The 16,061-nt window shown below is 35.0% G+C and overlaps 1 protein-coding gene across 1 annotated transcript in view; it reads left to right on the forward strand.

The window, feature by feature from the left end:
- ARAP2 (ArfGAP with RhoGAP domain, ankyrin repeat and PH domain 2) overlaps nt 1-16,061 on the forward strand; it is a 128,618-nt gene that overhangs the window by 18,173 nt on the left and 94,384 nt on the right. Inside the window, 5 exon segments of the mRNA XM_080590063.1 lie at nt 2,595-2,677; nt 3,424-3,777; nt 7,118-7,187; nt 12,576-12,696; nt 15,537-15,718. Coding sequence (XP_080446189.1) covers nt 2,595-2,677; nt 3,424-3,777; nt 7,118-7,187; nt 12,576-12,696; nt 15,537-15,718 — 810 coding nt within the window.

Here is a 16,061-nt window from a genome sequence, read left to right on the forward strand (position 1 = left end):
AATTAAGGGCATAAAAAAAGTATGCCTTAGACTTAAGTGAGGAAGGAAGACAGCTAGAAGCAGAAACCTCTAAAGGGCAACCCGAAGAAGGAACATTTTTCTTTTCCATTGATTCAAAAATAGCACAAATAAAAATCCTAACATTTCACAGCTGATATATTGCTGTGTCCAGTTGAAGAGTAAAGTATATTGGAATTCAGTTTTTCTGTGAAGAAATACTGAGTTCAAGCCTCTGGAGCGAAATACTGGCTTTATTTCTTGCTGTAGATTCTCAGACTAGATTAAAACATGCATATTGAGTTCAGTAATCTCTGTGAGCTCCTACATGTTGTGGTATTGTGGAATGCTGGCTAGATTACAAATTGTGCAACTTTAAAATAGGAACTTTTAAGAACCCCTCCTGTTAAAATATTATCTTTAAAGCCCCGTTATAAAGCTGTATGGCCTTTAATAGAAGACTAAGGCAGTGTCTCTCAAGTGAAGATGCTTGTCCTGAATGGCATCGAGTATTTAATGTGGCAGTAGTTCCAGTACAATTCTTAGTATTCAGGTTTCCTCACTTCACATTGTGACCAGCAAGACTGACTGGTAGAAAAATATAAACAAAAATGCATCTGAATGCTTCCTGATCAAAAGTAGAGATTTCATATAGGGCTGCAAGTAGGTAGTTACATCTGACTGTGATCTAGAAGCCGGACTTCTTCCTTAAGGGCGGGCTCTTTCTCTGCGTAAGAACAGTATACATTTAAATACAGTTTCTGTCTAATATATATACCCATCTTTCAAGAAATACTTCCTTCTATGAAGGTGACTGCAGGAGAAAATGGTGCTGCTACTTACCTCTGTACAATACCTGACAGAGTTGCAGGAGGTGGGAAACAGGAGTTCTGTCTTGTATCGAGGCTGAGGATCTTGCCAAGTAATCCTGTAACCAACACATGGCTTCCCTTCTTTAATTTGGATGAAGTTTGTGTCTTTTGTGAGGGAACAGAACTCTGTCTGCATAACCTGTCTTCATTTATGGATTTCCATATTTTAAAGTTTGCCAGCAATAGAAATGCATCTCTTGATTGCCATTTGGAAGTTCTCAGGGTCCCCCGAACTTGGCTAAGTGCTGAAGATTGCAGAGCAAGCAAAGGCAGGATGTAAACTGGTATCGTAATGGGTCATGAGAGGGAGCAGGAGGTGCAGCTGTGTACCCGTACACAGTGGGCATGGTTCATCCATCTGAGCAGCCTGGGGCTGCATCATGATGAGCAGGTGAAAATAATAGAGTAAAAATGTTTAGCATCTAACTTAAAGATGCTTCCTGGGTGATGGCATTAGTCTCTTGGCTGTTGCATAAAAATGTGATACTGCCATTTCACCTCCTTTTGTGATGAGTATTTCAGGCATTTTGCAAGTAGCAGACAGGTTGCTCGTCGGTTTTCTGTTTTTGTTTGTTTTGCAAATATAGGAGTGTTTTTCATCATCAGCATCTAATCCTTGGTGCTACAACATAGCTAATAGTGTGTGGTGTGTGTTGGTGTGTTTTTTGGAGGGGTGTTTTTTCTTTTTTTTTTTAACAAACTATCTGGTTGGCAGAGGAGGTCAAAAAGTTCCTTAAGGGTTATCCTATTAGCAGCCTATATCTTCCCCAGTTTTTTCTGTAGAGTACAAATACTCAGCTTTTAGCTGTGCCCTTCTTTAAGCTTGTCTTTTCATGTTGCCTAGGCACAGCCCTCAAATATAAATGAGATGCTGCTTCTGGGGGAAGAAAAGATGGCAACAGTTGTGAAAGCGTATCCGCTTTTTTCTGGCTCTTTTCAGCTTTGTGACATACACTTCAAAGTTTAAATGAGTAAATTAAATTGTTTCCGTCATAAAGCATGTAGCTGTTCATTTTTTTATGTTTTATTTTTTAAAAGGAAGAAAGATGAATCTTGAGAAGCTTAGTAATGCAGTATGATTGTCAGATCAAGTTTAGAAAGTATGGAGTGTAATGTTCTTGAGCAGTGTTAACCTTGACATTTTGTACACTCCAAGCAGTTTCTGATAAAGATTTCTAAACATTCATAAATGTGCCTTTTAGGAAGAAGAGCCTGGCAAGAAGATACTAGATATGTTTAGCAGTCTTACTGTAGGAATTTGAATTTACCTCTGTTTTATCTTTGTACCATGAAGGCTGTACATTTAATTCAGAGAAATATTGACATGAAAGATAGGCTAACAGTAGCAAATCATAAATGGTATACTTAAGATGCATGTAACTTGTGGCTCTTGAGTTTAGAAAATTTCAGTGTAAAAATAATACTCAATTGTGCTTCAAGAAATAAAAGTCAGAGTAGTAATATTTCTATGTGCTGAGTTTTTTAATTTATTTGTCTTGGGTATTTTGGACTATGTGCAAATATTTTTGAGTATTAAAATGGAAATATTGAAAATAACATTTTTAAAATACTTTTTGAAACAATCTTTCAGATGCCTATTACTAGAAAATTTGGAAAAGTGTATCTTTGCTAGTTGGTCTGTTTGTGTGTGATTTATGTCTACAGTAATTTAAACAATTTATTATTTCACTTACATATGTTTTTTGTGGTATATATATTTTCTAGGAACTTCATGGAAATGAACTGGTTTGTGAAAAGAAATCAGATCTAGAAATGAATGAAGAACGTTATTCTCACAAGAATTCATGGTATTAAATAAGTTATAGATAAATCTAGAATTTAAAGAGGAAAGAATTATTTAGTAATGTAATAAGTAGAGCTCTACCTATGAAAGGTGGTCACCAGCAGTGACTTTGTTTATTTATCTGTCCATCTATTTATTTATTTTTCTCCTATTTGAGCCTTCACATCATTCCATAGGAGGTGACTGTCCTAAGACTGTCTAACCTGGGCTTCAGAATGTTTTGTGGATTTGGGGGGTGTCTTGTCCTTTTCTTCACACAGGAAGACACACGTTTTATTTTTAGATGTCTCTTAGATAACCACCTCTGAGTACTTTCATACACTGTCTACTCATTTAAAAAAAAAAAAAGCAAAACACACAAAAACATTCTTTAATTTTTTACTTTTTACAATTACTTTATTCTTTACAAGGGTAAGAGACTGAAGAGCAAGGTGATACCGCAAATCCTCCAGAACTTTAAAATGAATAAATCTAGTTTTCTGAGGAAGCAGAATTCAATTTAAAGTTTTTTAATATTCAGGTTTCTAGAGGAACCAGCAGATGTTACCTCGCTACCAGCCCTATTCAGAAAGTAGGATTCAGTTAAGGTCATAGTTTGAAGATACATATCCTGTTTAGCTCAGCCTCTGGTTATCCCCAAAATGAAACATGTTATAGCACATTTGCAATGTCCTAATAATATTTGTTCTGATTGATACTTTGTTGTGCGTTGTAGCAATACACTTAGATTAAAGTGTACTTTTTTTCTAGTTCCCTTAATCAGGATGAGAAGACAAAGGAATGTGTGAAAAATGAACCCTTGTCTCAGGAAAACAAGTCATTAGCACCAGAAGATTTTGAAAGTGAATCTGTATACTCTATTGTGGATCAATGTTCATTACCTTTAAAGAAAAAGAAAAATAAAGCCAAAAGCCACTCATCATCTTGTAGTAAGAACCGAAGTGGAGATTCAAATCTCTTGGTCAGTGAACAAATGGATTTTCGGCAATTTGATGGAGCTCAAACTTCGATTGCAAATGAATCAATAACACCGTATGCTTGTTTTTATGGACCATCAGTAAAGAAGCTTAAAGCAGGATGGCTGGATAAATTATCCCCTCAAGGGTATGGTATTTGTGGTGATTACTGTGTAATTGCAAAGATGTATGTTTGCATGAAAGGCTCTTTGGTCACTGTGGTGGGAAGAAGGGAACTGCTTTTATCACAAGAGCACAGGGCTTTTCTTTTACATTCTCACTTTTAATTATATGTTGTTATCTATCCTAAAGTTTATTTAGGAGGTATGCTCAGGAAAGATGTTTTTATGAAAAATGTTGATTGCCACTCATGAACTGTAGTGGAAAAATCGAGAATTAATTTGTAGCAACATTTCCAATCTGTGAATCTTCGTTGCTTTTCTGTGAGCAAAACCAAGGTCTGATTCTGAAATATTGCTTTACCAGTTTAGCTGTGAACATACAAATTAGTGATTTTCTTGACTGAAAATCACTATTGGTTTCAGAGTTGTGTAGTCTCGTAGGAATATAAATCAAGCTTTGAGTTTAGAAATGTATCTACAGTGAATAGGCACATTGATAAACTAAAGTAGGAGACTAAATTTTGATGGAGGAATCTGAGCACGAGTCTTACTTTGAAATTTTAAATAGTAAAAAAGAGAGTAGAAGGAAAACAGATTCACTAGGACGTTTATAGCTTTAAAAAGCTCTTGTTTAATTGCTATTATTGTTTAAAGTTTCTTCTACTTTAATTTAACATACTTTAAATTCCCACTCTTCTTAGATTGTGTAAAGAGCCCTATATTATCTGATCTTCCCTTCATAAATGTAGTAAACTCTGACATACTTCTAACCTCCTTAACTAATTGAATAGACAATTCTTCAGTAGTTTCTGCTTCTGTAGTTGTTCTAATGACTTTCTTCATCTCCTCTCTGCATTTTTAAGGTTGGCACAATTTAACTTTTCCAGTCCATTTCTGACTTTCACTAGCATCAAGAAATTAAAGCTTTTGTCCTTTAGTTCTGTAATGTTTTTACTGTAGTTCTCCTTGAGCCTTAGTAGTTCTATATTCTTTGTTCTTAGAACTTCATGTTTAGCTGCTTTGAAAGGTGATATTAAAATGTTTGGCCTTTCCTTTCATTAGTTGTGGCTATAATAATCATAATTACTCTGACTATTATAGCAGTTATATTTTTTTCACTTTACTGACAAAAGTTATTGAATTAAATTGCTTGAGAATACATTCTAGGTTGAGCCCACTGGAAGGAGCTCTGTGACATAGCAATTTCTGTTTTTTTGTCATTTGTTTTTTTAAGATTTCTGACTCACAAAGACATATTTCTTTATTTTTGCTTTATTATGATATATTGTTAAGGCTGAATAGCAAGGAGGAATAAATCTGGTTTGAAATTCTGCAATGGCAAAATAGGTTTAATCTGCACAAACCTAGTTATATGTTTTTTTTGTGCTTTTTATTCAGTTTCAAAAGTTTCATCAACTTTTATGGATTGCCATTATGTACTTTTAGTAACAAATCAAAGAAGAATTTTACATAGACTCAAAATAGTCTTTTCTCCAGTATAGTATGTTTATACTACTTTTTTTCAGAACTGAAAGAAGTGTATTCACTTTTCAGAAGAGTTGCAGTTAATACCTCAATTTTGGCAGTTAGCTAATGGAGTGATATAAAATATGGTTCTAGATTCCGGTTTACTCATACTGTGATGTTTGAAGGAATAGAGTTTGAAACTGAATGTGAAGGCTTTAGGTAAAGTACTGCATGAGAATATATTACTTTGAAAAAGATAGTAAATTAATAGTTGGTAGAACTGTGTAGAAAAGTTGCAGCATCAGTAGCCTCAAACCAGTGATATTCCTTGGCTAAATTTCAAGGAGTTGTTTTTAAACAGTTTAATGAATGCTAATTTTTTTTCTTTCTAACAATACCACTTCTCAGATACCTGAAGACTTAAAGAAACCAACCAAAGCACAAAAAAAAACCTGATTTGTTCTGCCATTAAAGACTTGACATGTTGAGCTTAGTGATATGGCTTAGTGGAGGACTTCTTAGTGTTAGGTCAGAGGTTGAACTAGGTGATCTTGGAGGTCTCTTCCAACCTAGACGATTCTGTGATTTCAGTCCCTGTCAGCTGAATGTTTCTTTTTTTTTTTACTATTTTTTTTTACTATTTTTTTTTTACTATTTTCTTTTTTTATAAAGCTGTTATTTACATCTGGCATTTTGTGTGTCCTCAGGGGAATGAAGATGCACTGTTTCCTTAAATTGTTGTAAACTGCATTTAAAGTACAGCTTTTATTTTTAGTGAACTCACTATAAATTGCAAAGTCATTGAGTTTGTTTACATTTTACATGGCACTTAGGTACATTTTTTCTTTTCTGTAACATCTCATAGTTTATTGACATTTTAATGGAAAACAAATTCTACATTGGCTTTTCCAGGTTAGAAAAGATGATGATTTATTGTAGTCATATAATACAAGTTAATTAAGCCAGTTGCTATTTGATTGAAGTTTTGATAAACTATCACAGTCTCCTAATTCTAAAACAGAGCGTTCTTTTAATAGTAAAGAAAATAACATTGGGAAAAGAGTTGTTAGAGAGGGGTCTTGTGCTTGCTTAATTAACTTGTTTAATAGTTTTAGAATGTAAATTTTTATAGATGATAACTAATAGGTTGCCAACATTTTTAATGAGCGTAATGGACTGCTTCAGGTTCATATTTTTTATATATATATATATAAAATAAGAGCATAAATTAACAGGAAACTGAGATAATCAAATGAGCTTCTCGTTACTGATCTGTAGTTGATAACAGAGGTTGAAAACGAATTTTTACATTGTACTTGTTGAATGATTGGTGTGACTGATACTTATTCATTGGCCAGGGAAGAGAGTGCTCAGGTGAGGTTGACTCTATATGGTTTACATACCGTAATATGTAAACAGAGATGTACTTCTCATGAACCTGTCAATGAGATGGTCACTTCAGATTCTCAGTTTTTGTTTTTGCAAATGAACTTAAGAGTTTTTAACACTGAAAGGTATGCTCTGTATTCAGAGTATTCCTTTGTTTTCCGTAAAAACATCCTTTATACCTGTTAAATTCAAGCAAAAATACATTATTGAAAGCTCTTTTTTTCCTTTGTCACTTCAGATATGATAAAGAGGATGGGGAGGGGAAAAAGAGGGGAAATTTGCTTAAAAAAAAATGAAGTCACTGAATTATAAAAACTCCAGTGATATTGTTTATTATATTTGAAATCAATAATATTCTTTTAAAAAGGTGTAAATTTTAATTTCTAGAATGTTTAGGCCCAAATGCAGGAAGCTAAATGTGATTTTTACCTTTCATTAATTTGCACTTGTGATATTCTGAAAATCTTGTTATTGTTTGTAATCTTAATTGTATTATTTTTTGGTTCACAGCAAACGTATGTTTCAGAAGCGCTGGGTTAAGTTTGATGGAGACAGCATTTCTTACTACAATAATGAAAAGGTAAGTGACATGCTTGGGTCAAAATGCATGTGTGTAATATACATGATAAAGAATTAATTATTAATGAATATTTGTCTTAAATATATCTTCAACTGCAAAATAAGGATAAGGTATTATTAGATATTTTAATGTGTCCTTGAGCTTCATGTGTTCTTCATCCTCTTGTTTTCTAGAAGGGCTAGTGTTCCTGATATTTCCAGGTAGATATCATCAGAACTTCTTAGTTTATTGGAGGAGCGACATTGCTGCATTCTGCAAAAGAGAACAGGACCATGAAAAACATGTTTAAGAGATCAAATGCTACATTGGTGGCTGCAAACTGTCTTGTCATGGAAACCCAGCATGTTAGGTTTTTTTTTTTTTTGAGGGAAAATTTGGCCTGGAAGACCTTCTAAAAGCAAATACTCCATGCCACTTTCCTAGTCTCTAATTATAAATGTCTCTCCTTTTGTGTATTCTAGGAATAATCATAACATGGGACTAGTTTACATTTGAATGTGTCTCTTTAAAAGGAGCATAATACTGTAATGTGAGTGGCTGGCTTTGTTTGTTTCTGTACCTAAGGGACTGATCAGTACCAAAAGATTTGCAGGCTCATGAGTTGCTTTGATTTAAGTAGTTCTCTTCTGATACATGATGTAAAAATGGATTTGTAAGTAATAATTTTCAAAAAATATATGACACTTGGAAAAGACTTACCTGAGCGCTTGATGTTGTTTTTCACAATAGAAACCATTGCTTTTTTGAGACCTATCTTTAAACCTTGCCTTCTTTTTTCTAAAAATTTTCCTTTTTCTTCTTTTTCCTATAGTTATCTATTTAATACACTTCAGCTGACTTAAATTATTTTTCTGTTGCTCTGTGATTAATTCACTTTTGGAAGAAATGCAGAACTTGTTAAATTCAAAAATGATAGATGATTGTATAATGTGCATGTTTGGAAATGAGGTTATATGCATGTGTATTGCTTGAAACACTGGAAAGCATTTCCTGTTGAAGATGCATATTAAATTAAGAACAAAATACAACTTAGGGTAAAAGTTCCCAAGCATTATGCTAGGCAGTGATAATCAGTAAGTGTTCTGCAGATGCTTTATATAATGTGCATGCTTTTTGACATATTTCAGCAGATTATGAAAGGGGAGAACTAAAGCAGAAAATGGCTGTGTACATCCTGAGGGTCTAGAGAATTGTGAACAAGCTCAAAAAATTATTTACATCATGCCTTATTATGCCTACTGATGAGGAACATGAGACAACCTGTTTTTGCTTGCTTATTTTTCCTCACTTACATTAGAAGAAATGATTATGTAGATGAAGAGAACGATGGAATAACATCTGGGTTGGAAAGACCAAAAAATGTTACTCCCTCTGTGGTATTCATACCAGGGCTTTAGACGAGCAGAAATGCAGAGTTAGTTGTTAAGAGACTTTTTAAATAAATAAAAATCCTACGGCATTGGGATTTGTTTAACATTGTCTGTAGCATAATTAGGCAAAGAATGCTAATTTCAAAGAATTTTAAGTCATGTTTCTGCACTGGGGGTTTATTTATTTATTTTGGAAGGTCACTAGAGGTTGCTTTGCAGTCACTAACTCTAGAGTAGGACTTTATTATACAGCTGTCTGTCATAGGAGATTCCAGAAATCATCCTGTATGTTGAAGGGAATATTTAATGTTGCATAGTTGCTTAAAAAGCTTTCAACTCTGCATCCTCTATTTAAAAGATATCTGTGATAGTTTGGGCCATCAAGAACTTGCAGGAGTCTTTGTTTGAAGACTCCTTCTCTCCCTTTTCTTGAGCAGGGTATAAAACCACACTCCTGGAGTTGAAAGTGTCACTGGTTGGTCTGTGTGTTCAATTTCAAATTTGTGTGTCTGATTTGTTAACTTGGTGAGTCCTTTTTATATCCAAGAACTGCGAAGCTGAAGGCGCATTCTGATGATAGCTGAGGATTTGATGAAACTCTTGGAGTACTTTGCAGATAGGAGGAAAACAGTTGTCTGTCCATAGTTCTGAGTGCATAGTGGGATTTGGGTAAGTAATGGAGTCACTGGAGAGCATGAGCTTTTTGGCAGAATGGTCTTTGTTGGATCCCTCCTCCCACACCGAGAGCATTCATATTGCCTGTTAGATGGTTATCAGCATGTTCTGCAAGTATTTGCAGACCTGGCAATACTTCCATGCAGCTCAGGAGCTGGTTCTGATAAGGTAGGGATATCCCCACAGTTCACTGTGGGCAACAGGGCCCTCCTCCTAGCTGTATGTCTAGTTACGTTTAAACGAGGAAGTTGTCACTTAACCTCAATCTTAATGGCAAGATCCGTCTGTTCTAATCTGTGTTTGTCCAAGGATATTCCAATACACAGACAATATGTTATAAAGGAATTGTTACACTTTTGGTTTCACAAATATCAATTAAAAAACAGTTCTCAAAAGGAAACCAATCCTTACCCAGATATTTTTTCTGATTATTACAAGCAGAAAAGGGTAGAGTGAATAGAATAAAACTGTTTGTTTTACCCAGAAACACTACCCGTACTAAACAGCTCTATTTGCCATTCAAATTAGAAACTTGAGAGGAGTGAGATTCTCAACAAGGGGAAGTGTGCAAGTGTCTAATCAAGAGTGAAATGCATGGAGGATGGGGAAGGAAGACAGAGAGGGCAGTGTTCCAGAAAATGTCTGCTTATTCTATCTAAATTCTCCTTGGAATGATTTAAACTTGATTTTTTTTCTAATCTGGATCTAGCTGTGTGTCATCTTCTAATAAATGCAGACTACTTCCTTTTATATCTATTTATATATGAAAAAAATGCTTAGTGTGTTTTTTTTTTTTCAAATGGCATGTGACCTGGGAACTGTTTTTCTTTGAATTGATGATGCTGCTCATTTCTCCTGTATTTATGGTTCTGAGCAAGTTGATGTGGTCACAGCAATATCCTGTGTGGTTTTGTCATAACAGAATGTGGTCAACTGAAGTGAGAGCAAGCTGAAGAGCGGAAGGTGTAATTTCAGAGTTTTTTTCAAATACACAGTATGTGTAGTATTTCTTTCAAAGTTCTTCCTTGTTTTGGCAGGAGAACTCTGGTGCTCTAACATGTACTTTATGGTAAGGCAAAACTGCTGGTGATATTCAAAGTTTTTGTTTAAAAACATCTTAGGATCCTTGACAAATACATTTGTGATTTAGGAAAGTCTTGCTTTTTCATGTGGAGAACTTTATTTTGTTGCGTTATGCTGCATGTAAGCATAACAAAGAATGAAATTCGCTGCAAAACAGGGCAATCACTGTTGTTCTTGAACTAGGTCATGTTTTATCTGTTGTGGAAGGAAAGCCGAAACAGTGCAGGACTATGTTTTCCAGGATCTTTCAGTCTGGCTCTGAAACACACCAGGTGAGGTAGGGCTCCATTGGGCTGTATTTGAAAATAAACATTTTCATCAAAGCAGATGTTCTCAACAAAACTTTCTTCTTTCCAAACTAGAAAATTGTTCCATCAGAGAATTTTTAGCAGCCCTATAAGTAGAATAGACCACCTGGTAACAGAAGAAATATCTGCGAGGTTCTTGGGTCTGTTTTTGTTGTTGTTTTTCTGTTTTCTTAAATCGCCTAATGTCTTGTCTGCACTGTTTCAAAGAGTAGGCATTTCTTGCATGTGGAACAGACGCTGCTGTAGAAATAAGATTGAGAAATTACAGTGGTTTAAACTGTATTTGAAAATACATATGCCTTGGGGAGAACAAAGCTTTAAAAAGGATGATTAAATAACAAAACCAAAACTACTCAGCTTAAAAGGAGACTGAAAATTTTCAAAGCAGGTAGAATAAAGCAGCTGTGACTTAAAGCAGTCTGAATTATTCTCTTACAGTACCAAATACAACCAGTAGATGCCTGCAAACACCGTAATATAATTATATCTGAACACTTTTAGAAGTAGCATCTGTAATAAGTTTGTTTTTCTATTGAGAGTTAACACAATATCCAACCTTCTTTAACAAATATGAAGTAGCTGTGTTCAAGTCTGTCTTCAAACAAGTATAGCCATAATGAAAATACATGCACAACACTGAGATAATTCTGATAGAGTAGCTCTTGAGTAACATGTTCACTGTCTTTGTATATTTTACTAAACTGCAGTTGATCAAACAGTAGTCATTGATAAATATTAGTGTCTAGCAGCAAAACAACGCAAGTGTGAATTTGGTGAAAATCTGTGTTATACTAAATTCAGTAAACAGAAAATGTATCTTGTGTGTCTCCTCCATGCTTAGCATTCACAGTGGTTCCTCTATTATAATAATTTATGCTTCAAGAGGAAAGTTATTACAATATACATTTTTTATGGGGAGCTCCCTCTTGGAATTTTACTGCATCTGGATCATCAATCTTAGCAGTATATCCGAAATTATCATGGTCAAAAAAACCCACAATTGATCAAAGCAAATATGGGGACAGGAGGAACAGTGTCAACTCTGTAATCCAGGAATTGTGCAGAAGTATTTCCAAAGCATTGCATGTCTGCTTGGGCTTTCTTGCCCTTCCCCACCGCCTCGTAACACTTAGGCTGATTAGGTTAAAAGATGACCAGAGGACTTGGAAAAAGTTCTGGTAGCAATTCGCTTGTCCTATGTTGCTGTTGTTTTAGTTCAGTTGTCCCGATTCCAAGTTGCAAATTAGGAAACTTTAGAAAAATTTATTCCAATGTCAAATTATATTTTTTGAGGGATCACTTTCCTCCTGTCTCATTTAGAAAAAAAAGTACCCACCTGATTCAAGCTAGAGGTTCCTCGTTAGCGATGACAAGGCAATGGATTTTTGCACAGTAGTTGTCCCCACCCTCCCATTCAGGGTAAAAGATAAAATCAGTGGATTTACTTTATTACTGGCTAACCACTGAACAAATGGGGGAAGGAACATATAAATTCTCTGGAATTTTCTCCCTAGAGAAAGCACTTTTTTTCCTCCTTGCCCGATTTTGTTTTTACAGTTAAGAGCGTGTATGTATAAAGATCTGTGAGATACTCAATGCAATTTACTTTGGCATAAAATTGTAAATTTAAGACTGATATTTTGCTATAGTAGAGTCATGAGATGACTTGTTAAGTTATATCTCTCACATGCACTATATTTCACCATGGGATTTTACTCTATTTTAGAAAGCTGTAAGTGTGCATAGACACGTAACAATGAAGTGGGCTATGTGTGGGTTGTGAAGTGGTTTACTAATTGATGCAATTTTGTTAATAATAAATGGTGAACTTCTAGGAGCACAGCACAGTTTAGGATATGAACATCCGAAACATCATGGTGCGTAATACTACCTGGGAGACATTTAATGTTCCGTGAAAGTTATTAACTATTTCTATTGCGTTTTTATTATAGGAAGTGTTCTCAAAGGGGATAATCCTGCTCTCTGCTATAGCAACAGTAAGAGTTCATGGAGAGAATAAATTTGAAGTTGTTACATCCCATAGGACTTTCGTCTTTCGAGTAGATAAAGAAGGTATGTAGAAAACATGTAATTCTAATGATTGCTAGAAAGCTAGGTTGTCACTGCTGATAAACTCTGTTTGTGAAATATAACTCATTGTGAGAAATACTTTTGGAATCCAGCTGTTCTGGGCTCATGAAGTGAAACTAGAGATAACTATATGCTTTGTAATAAGAGCTGAAATACACTTAAAAATATCAAAATGAGAATGCTGTTTTCCAACTCTTCATTCTCCCACATTCTTTCCAAAGATGGATTTTTCTGGGGATTCCTCAGGTCTCACTAGCAGCTTTTATAGTCTTTGTGCTCTCAGCCATCTGCTCCAAGTCACTACTTGATATAAAATTGATGAAGAGCAACAATGAAGTTGATGGCTTGGATGTGATGATGTGATCAGAGAAAATCTGGATTTTTCTGTGTCTTTATTTGTTGCTTTGTACAGTATTTTCAGCCATGTACTGATAGAGAATACAAATGCGAAAGGGAAGTTAGATTACCTTCTACTCTAATGTTTTATCAACCTACTGCTGTAATATGTAGAATCAATATCAGTGCATGTATGACTTATTTATGGAAACAATCAAATAAAATGGAATACCTAGAAAAAAGCATATGCAATATGTATTTACAGCAGTACATGCCAGACCCATTATAGCTAAGGGTCTCTCAGCATTTCCATTATCAAATCCCATTTTTATGGGTTATAGCTTGGTTGTAAACATTCGCTGCAGGCTGTAACAGGAGTGCAACATCAGTGAACAAATCCTTCTTATCATGTCTGGCTCAAATCATTTCAGGCATTTTTATGCTCTTAGCTGAGTTAAAAAATAGACCTATTTTTATTATTTTTGCCTTTCTCTTCCCAATTTTTTGATTATTTTTATAAATTGGAGCACAACCATCTTAGTGCAGTATTTTTTGTGTGGCCATAATTTGCTTTATGGACGTTGCATTTGAATACTGTAAAGACATTAACAATTTATACTGATATATAAAATATATTCAGAGCAGCCACTTGAAAATGAAATTGTAATTGGATGTATACAGCTGTACAACTGTCTTTGGACCTAGTGGCCTGTCTGTAAAGCTGTTCACTTAAGGTTAGAAATGAGTGTTGTACAAATAATTCAGTCCTTACTGTGTCTAGAGCTGGATGATATATTCATAGTAAATTATGTGAATAACCCTGCTTGCTTTTGGGTATGTGCACAAACTGTTACTGGATGCTATTCCTTCTGTGGATTTGTGGTTGGAAATTGTTCTGGGACTATTCCAATAATACTTAACTTCTTTAAAAATACTTTGAAATGGAGACTTTTATACATATTTCATCCTGTGGACCTTGTATATTAGCTTTCCTTTATTTCTGCTGGAGTATCAAAACATGGAATACTGTCATTGACTTTGTTGATTTGCATCCCTTGGTACCAGTGCTGGTCCACAATCTGTGGGATTATAGTGCTAGTTTTATTGGCTTTCAGTGTGCTGCTTGGTTATTTGTTTGGTATAATGGAAATACAGTATTTTTTGGTTTGATTTAAATATCTAGAGGGAAAACTCTGTATGCAATGCTTTGGAAAGTTTAGTGGCATTTGGGGGCAAAAAATTTAAATACGTAGCAGTACTGAATTAGAGCATAATCTGCTCAGATGCGGTGATATTTTCTTTAATTGGAGTCAAATGCTATTAAAAAAAAAAAACACCACACTTTTAGCATAATGTGATATTATACTATACTGAAATATTTTGGTGACCTTTTAAAACTTCTTTTAAAAACTTTCCATCGCTTTAAAACAAAACTTGTACTTCTAAGAGGAGCACTTGGATCATCTACCATGTGCTGGTGTGTCCAGCTGCTGTTTTTCTCTTCTTCAGACTGTTTTCTGGTGCCTTTCATGTGTGACATTTATGAAGTGAGCATGTTATTGTTTTGATAGTCCTCTTAGCAGCGTTGGGCACTGATAGTTTCTACTTCAAAGATGCTGTGAACAGTATATACTTCTCCCCAGCCCACCATATATTTCATGACCTGAATCTTTCAGAGCAGAGTTGAAATATTCATGATATTTCAATCCCATAGGGCAAGTCTAATTCATTCAATGTATTCAGCGTTAAAGTATATTGATTGTAGTCTGGTGAAACATCTGAACATAGTGTATGAGACTGAGTGGAACTTTATTACTTCACCTGCTTGTGTTCATGTATTTGTAAGATGCTAAATTAATAATGCATACGGAAGATATTCAAACATGCATTTTCTTGACTACTCAGCTCCCTTGACAATATCAAGCTTAACCACTACACCTTAATGGAGTAGACTGTGAATTGCCAAACGTTGCATAAAAGCATGGCCTAACAGAATAGCATTGGGGATGGCTTCCCTGTTCAGCGAGAGATTATTTAGGCTCCCTGGTTTTTGCTTACATAATTTCCGTAGTTCTTTCCCATTGATTGGGCTTCCAGAAGGTGAGCATGCCACCTGTATACCAACTCAGTCTTTAAGCTGTCTGAAATTAAGCATCTCAGAACTAGTAGACATGACTTCAAAAATCTTGATCGTCAGTTTGCATAAGTTCAAATTTGTGTTGGTTTGTTGGGAGTTGAGTGGATATCTTTGCTAACATCTCTACTGATACGGGCTCCTGGGTTGTGGGGTTTTTGTTTTGTCTCTATTGTTTTTTTCCCTTCCCTCTCCACCTCTTCTTCAAGGTGGATGTTCTCTTTGTGCTGTAGCTGTACCAGCAATCAGCAAAGCATAGTAGGAAGAACAGAAAAACGAATGTGGTAGAGAATGGAGCTGCTACTTAACCTATAACCTATCTTTGTCTAACTTTTTTTTTTCTTATGTTTAGAAGAAAGGAATGACTGGGTTAATACAATACTCAATGCCTTGAAGTCTCAGTCTGATAATCACTCTCAGTCTCGAACTTCTGTTGCCCCTGAGAAAAGTGGATATCTTGAACTGAAAGGATACAAAGCCAAAATCTTTATTCTACTTCAGGGGAATACTGTGTGGATCTGCAAAAATGAGCAGGTAATTTTTTCATATGCTTTTTGTGAATGAATGCTTATAAAGATGATTTAACTAGTGTTAGAAATTGATGGCTTTTTGTGAATAGGTGCATTTCAATATAAATGCATATCTCTTTTTATGTAGTACTTTATTGCTGCAGTTCTCCGAAGGTTTCAAAAAGCAGAAGTATCATTATGTCTATTGTACAATGTAGAAAAACGGGTATGTAGTGAGGTGAAGTGAAAAGCCCTGAGTGTCACAACAGGTTAGGGGCAGGGCTGGGATTAATTCACTCTTAAAAGTGTGTGTCGTAAGTACTCTACTAATTCAGGAGGCTTATTCTGTGCACTGGTTTTACTGTCCT

This window comes from Anser brachyrhynchus (assembly GCF_964034855.1).
Source record: "Anser brachyrhynchus genome assembly, chromosome: 4".
NCBI lineage: Eukaryota > Metazoa > Chordata > Aves > Anseriformes > Anatidae > Anser > Anser brachyrhynchus.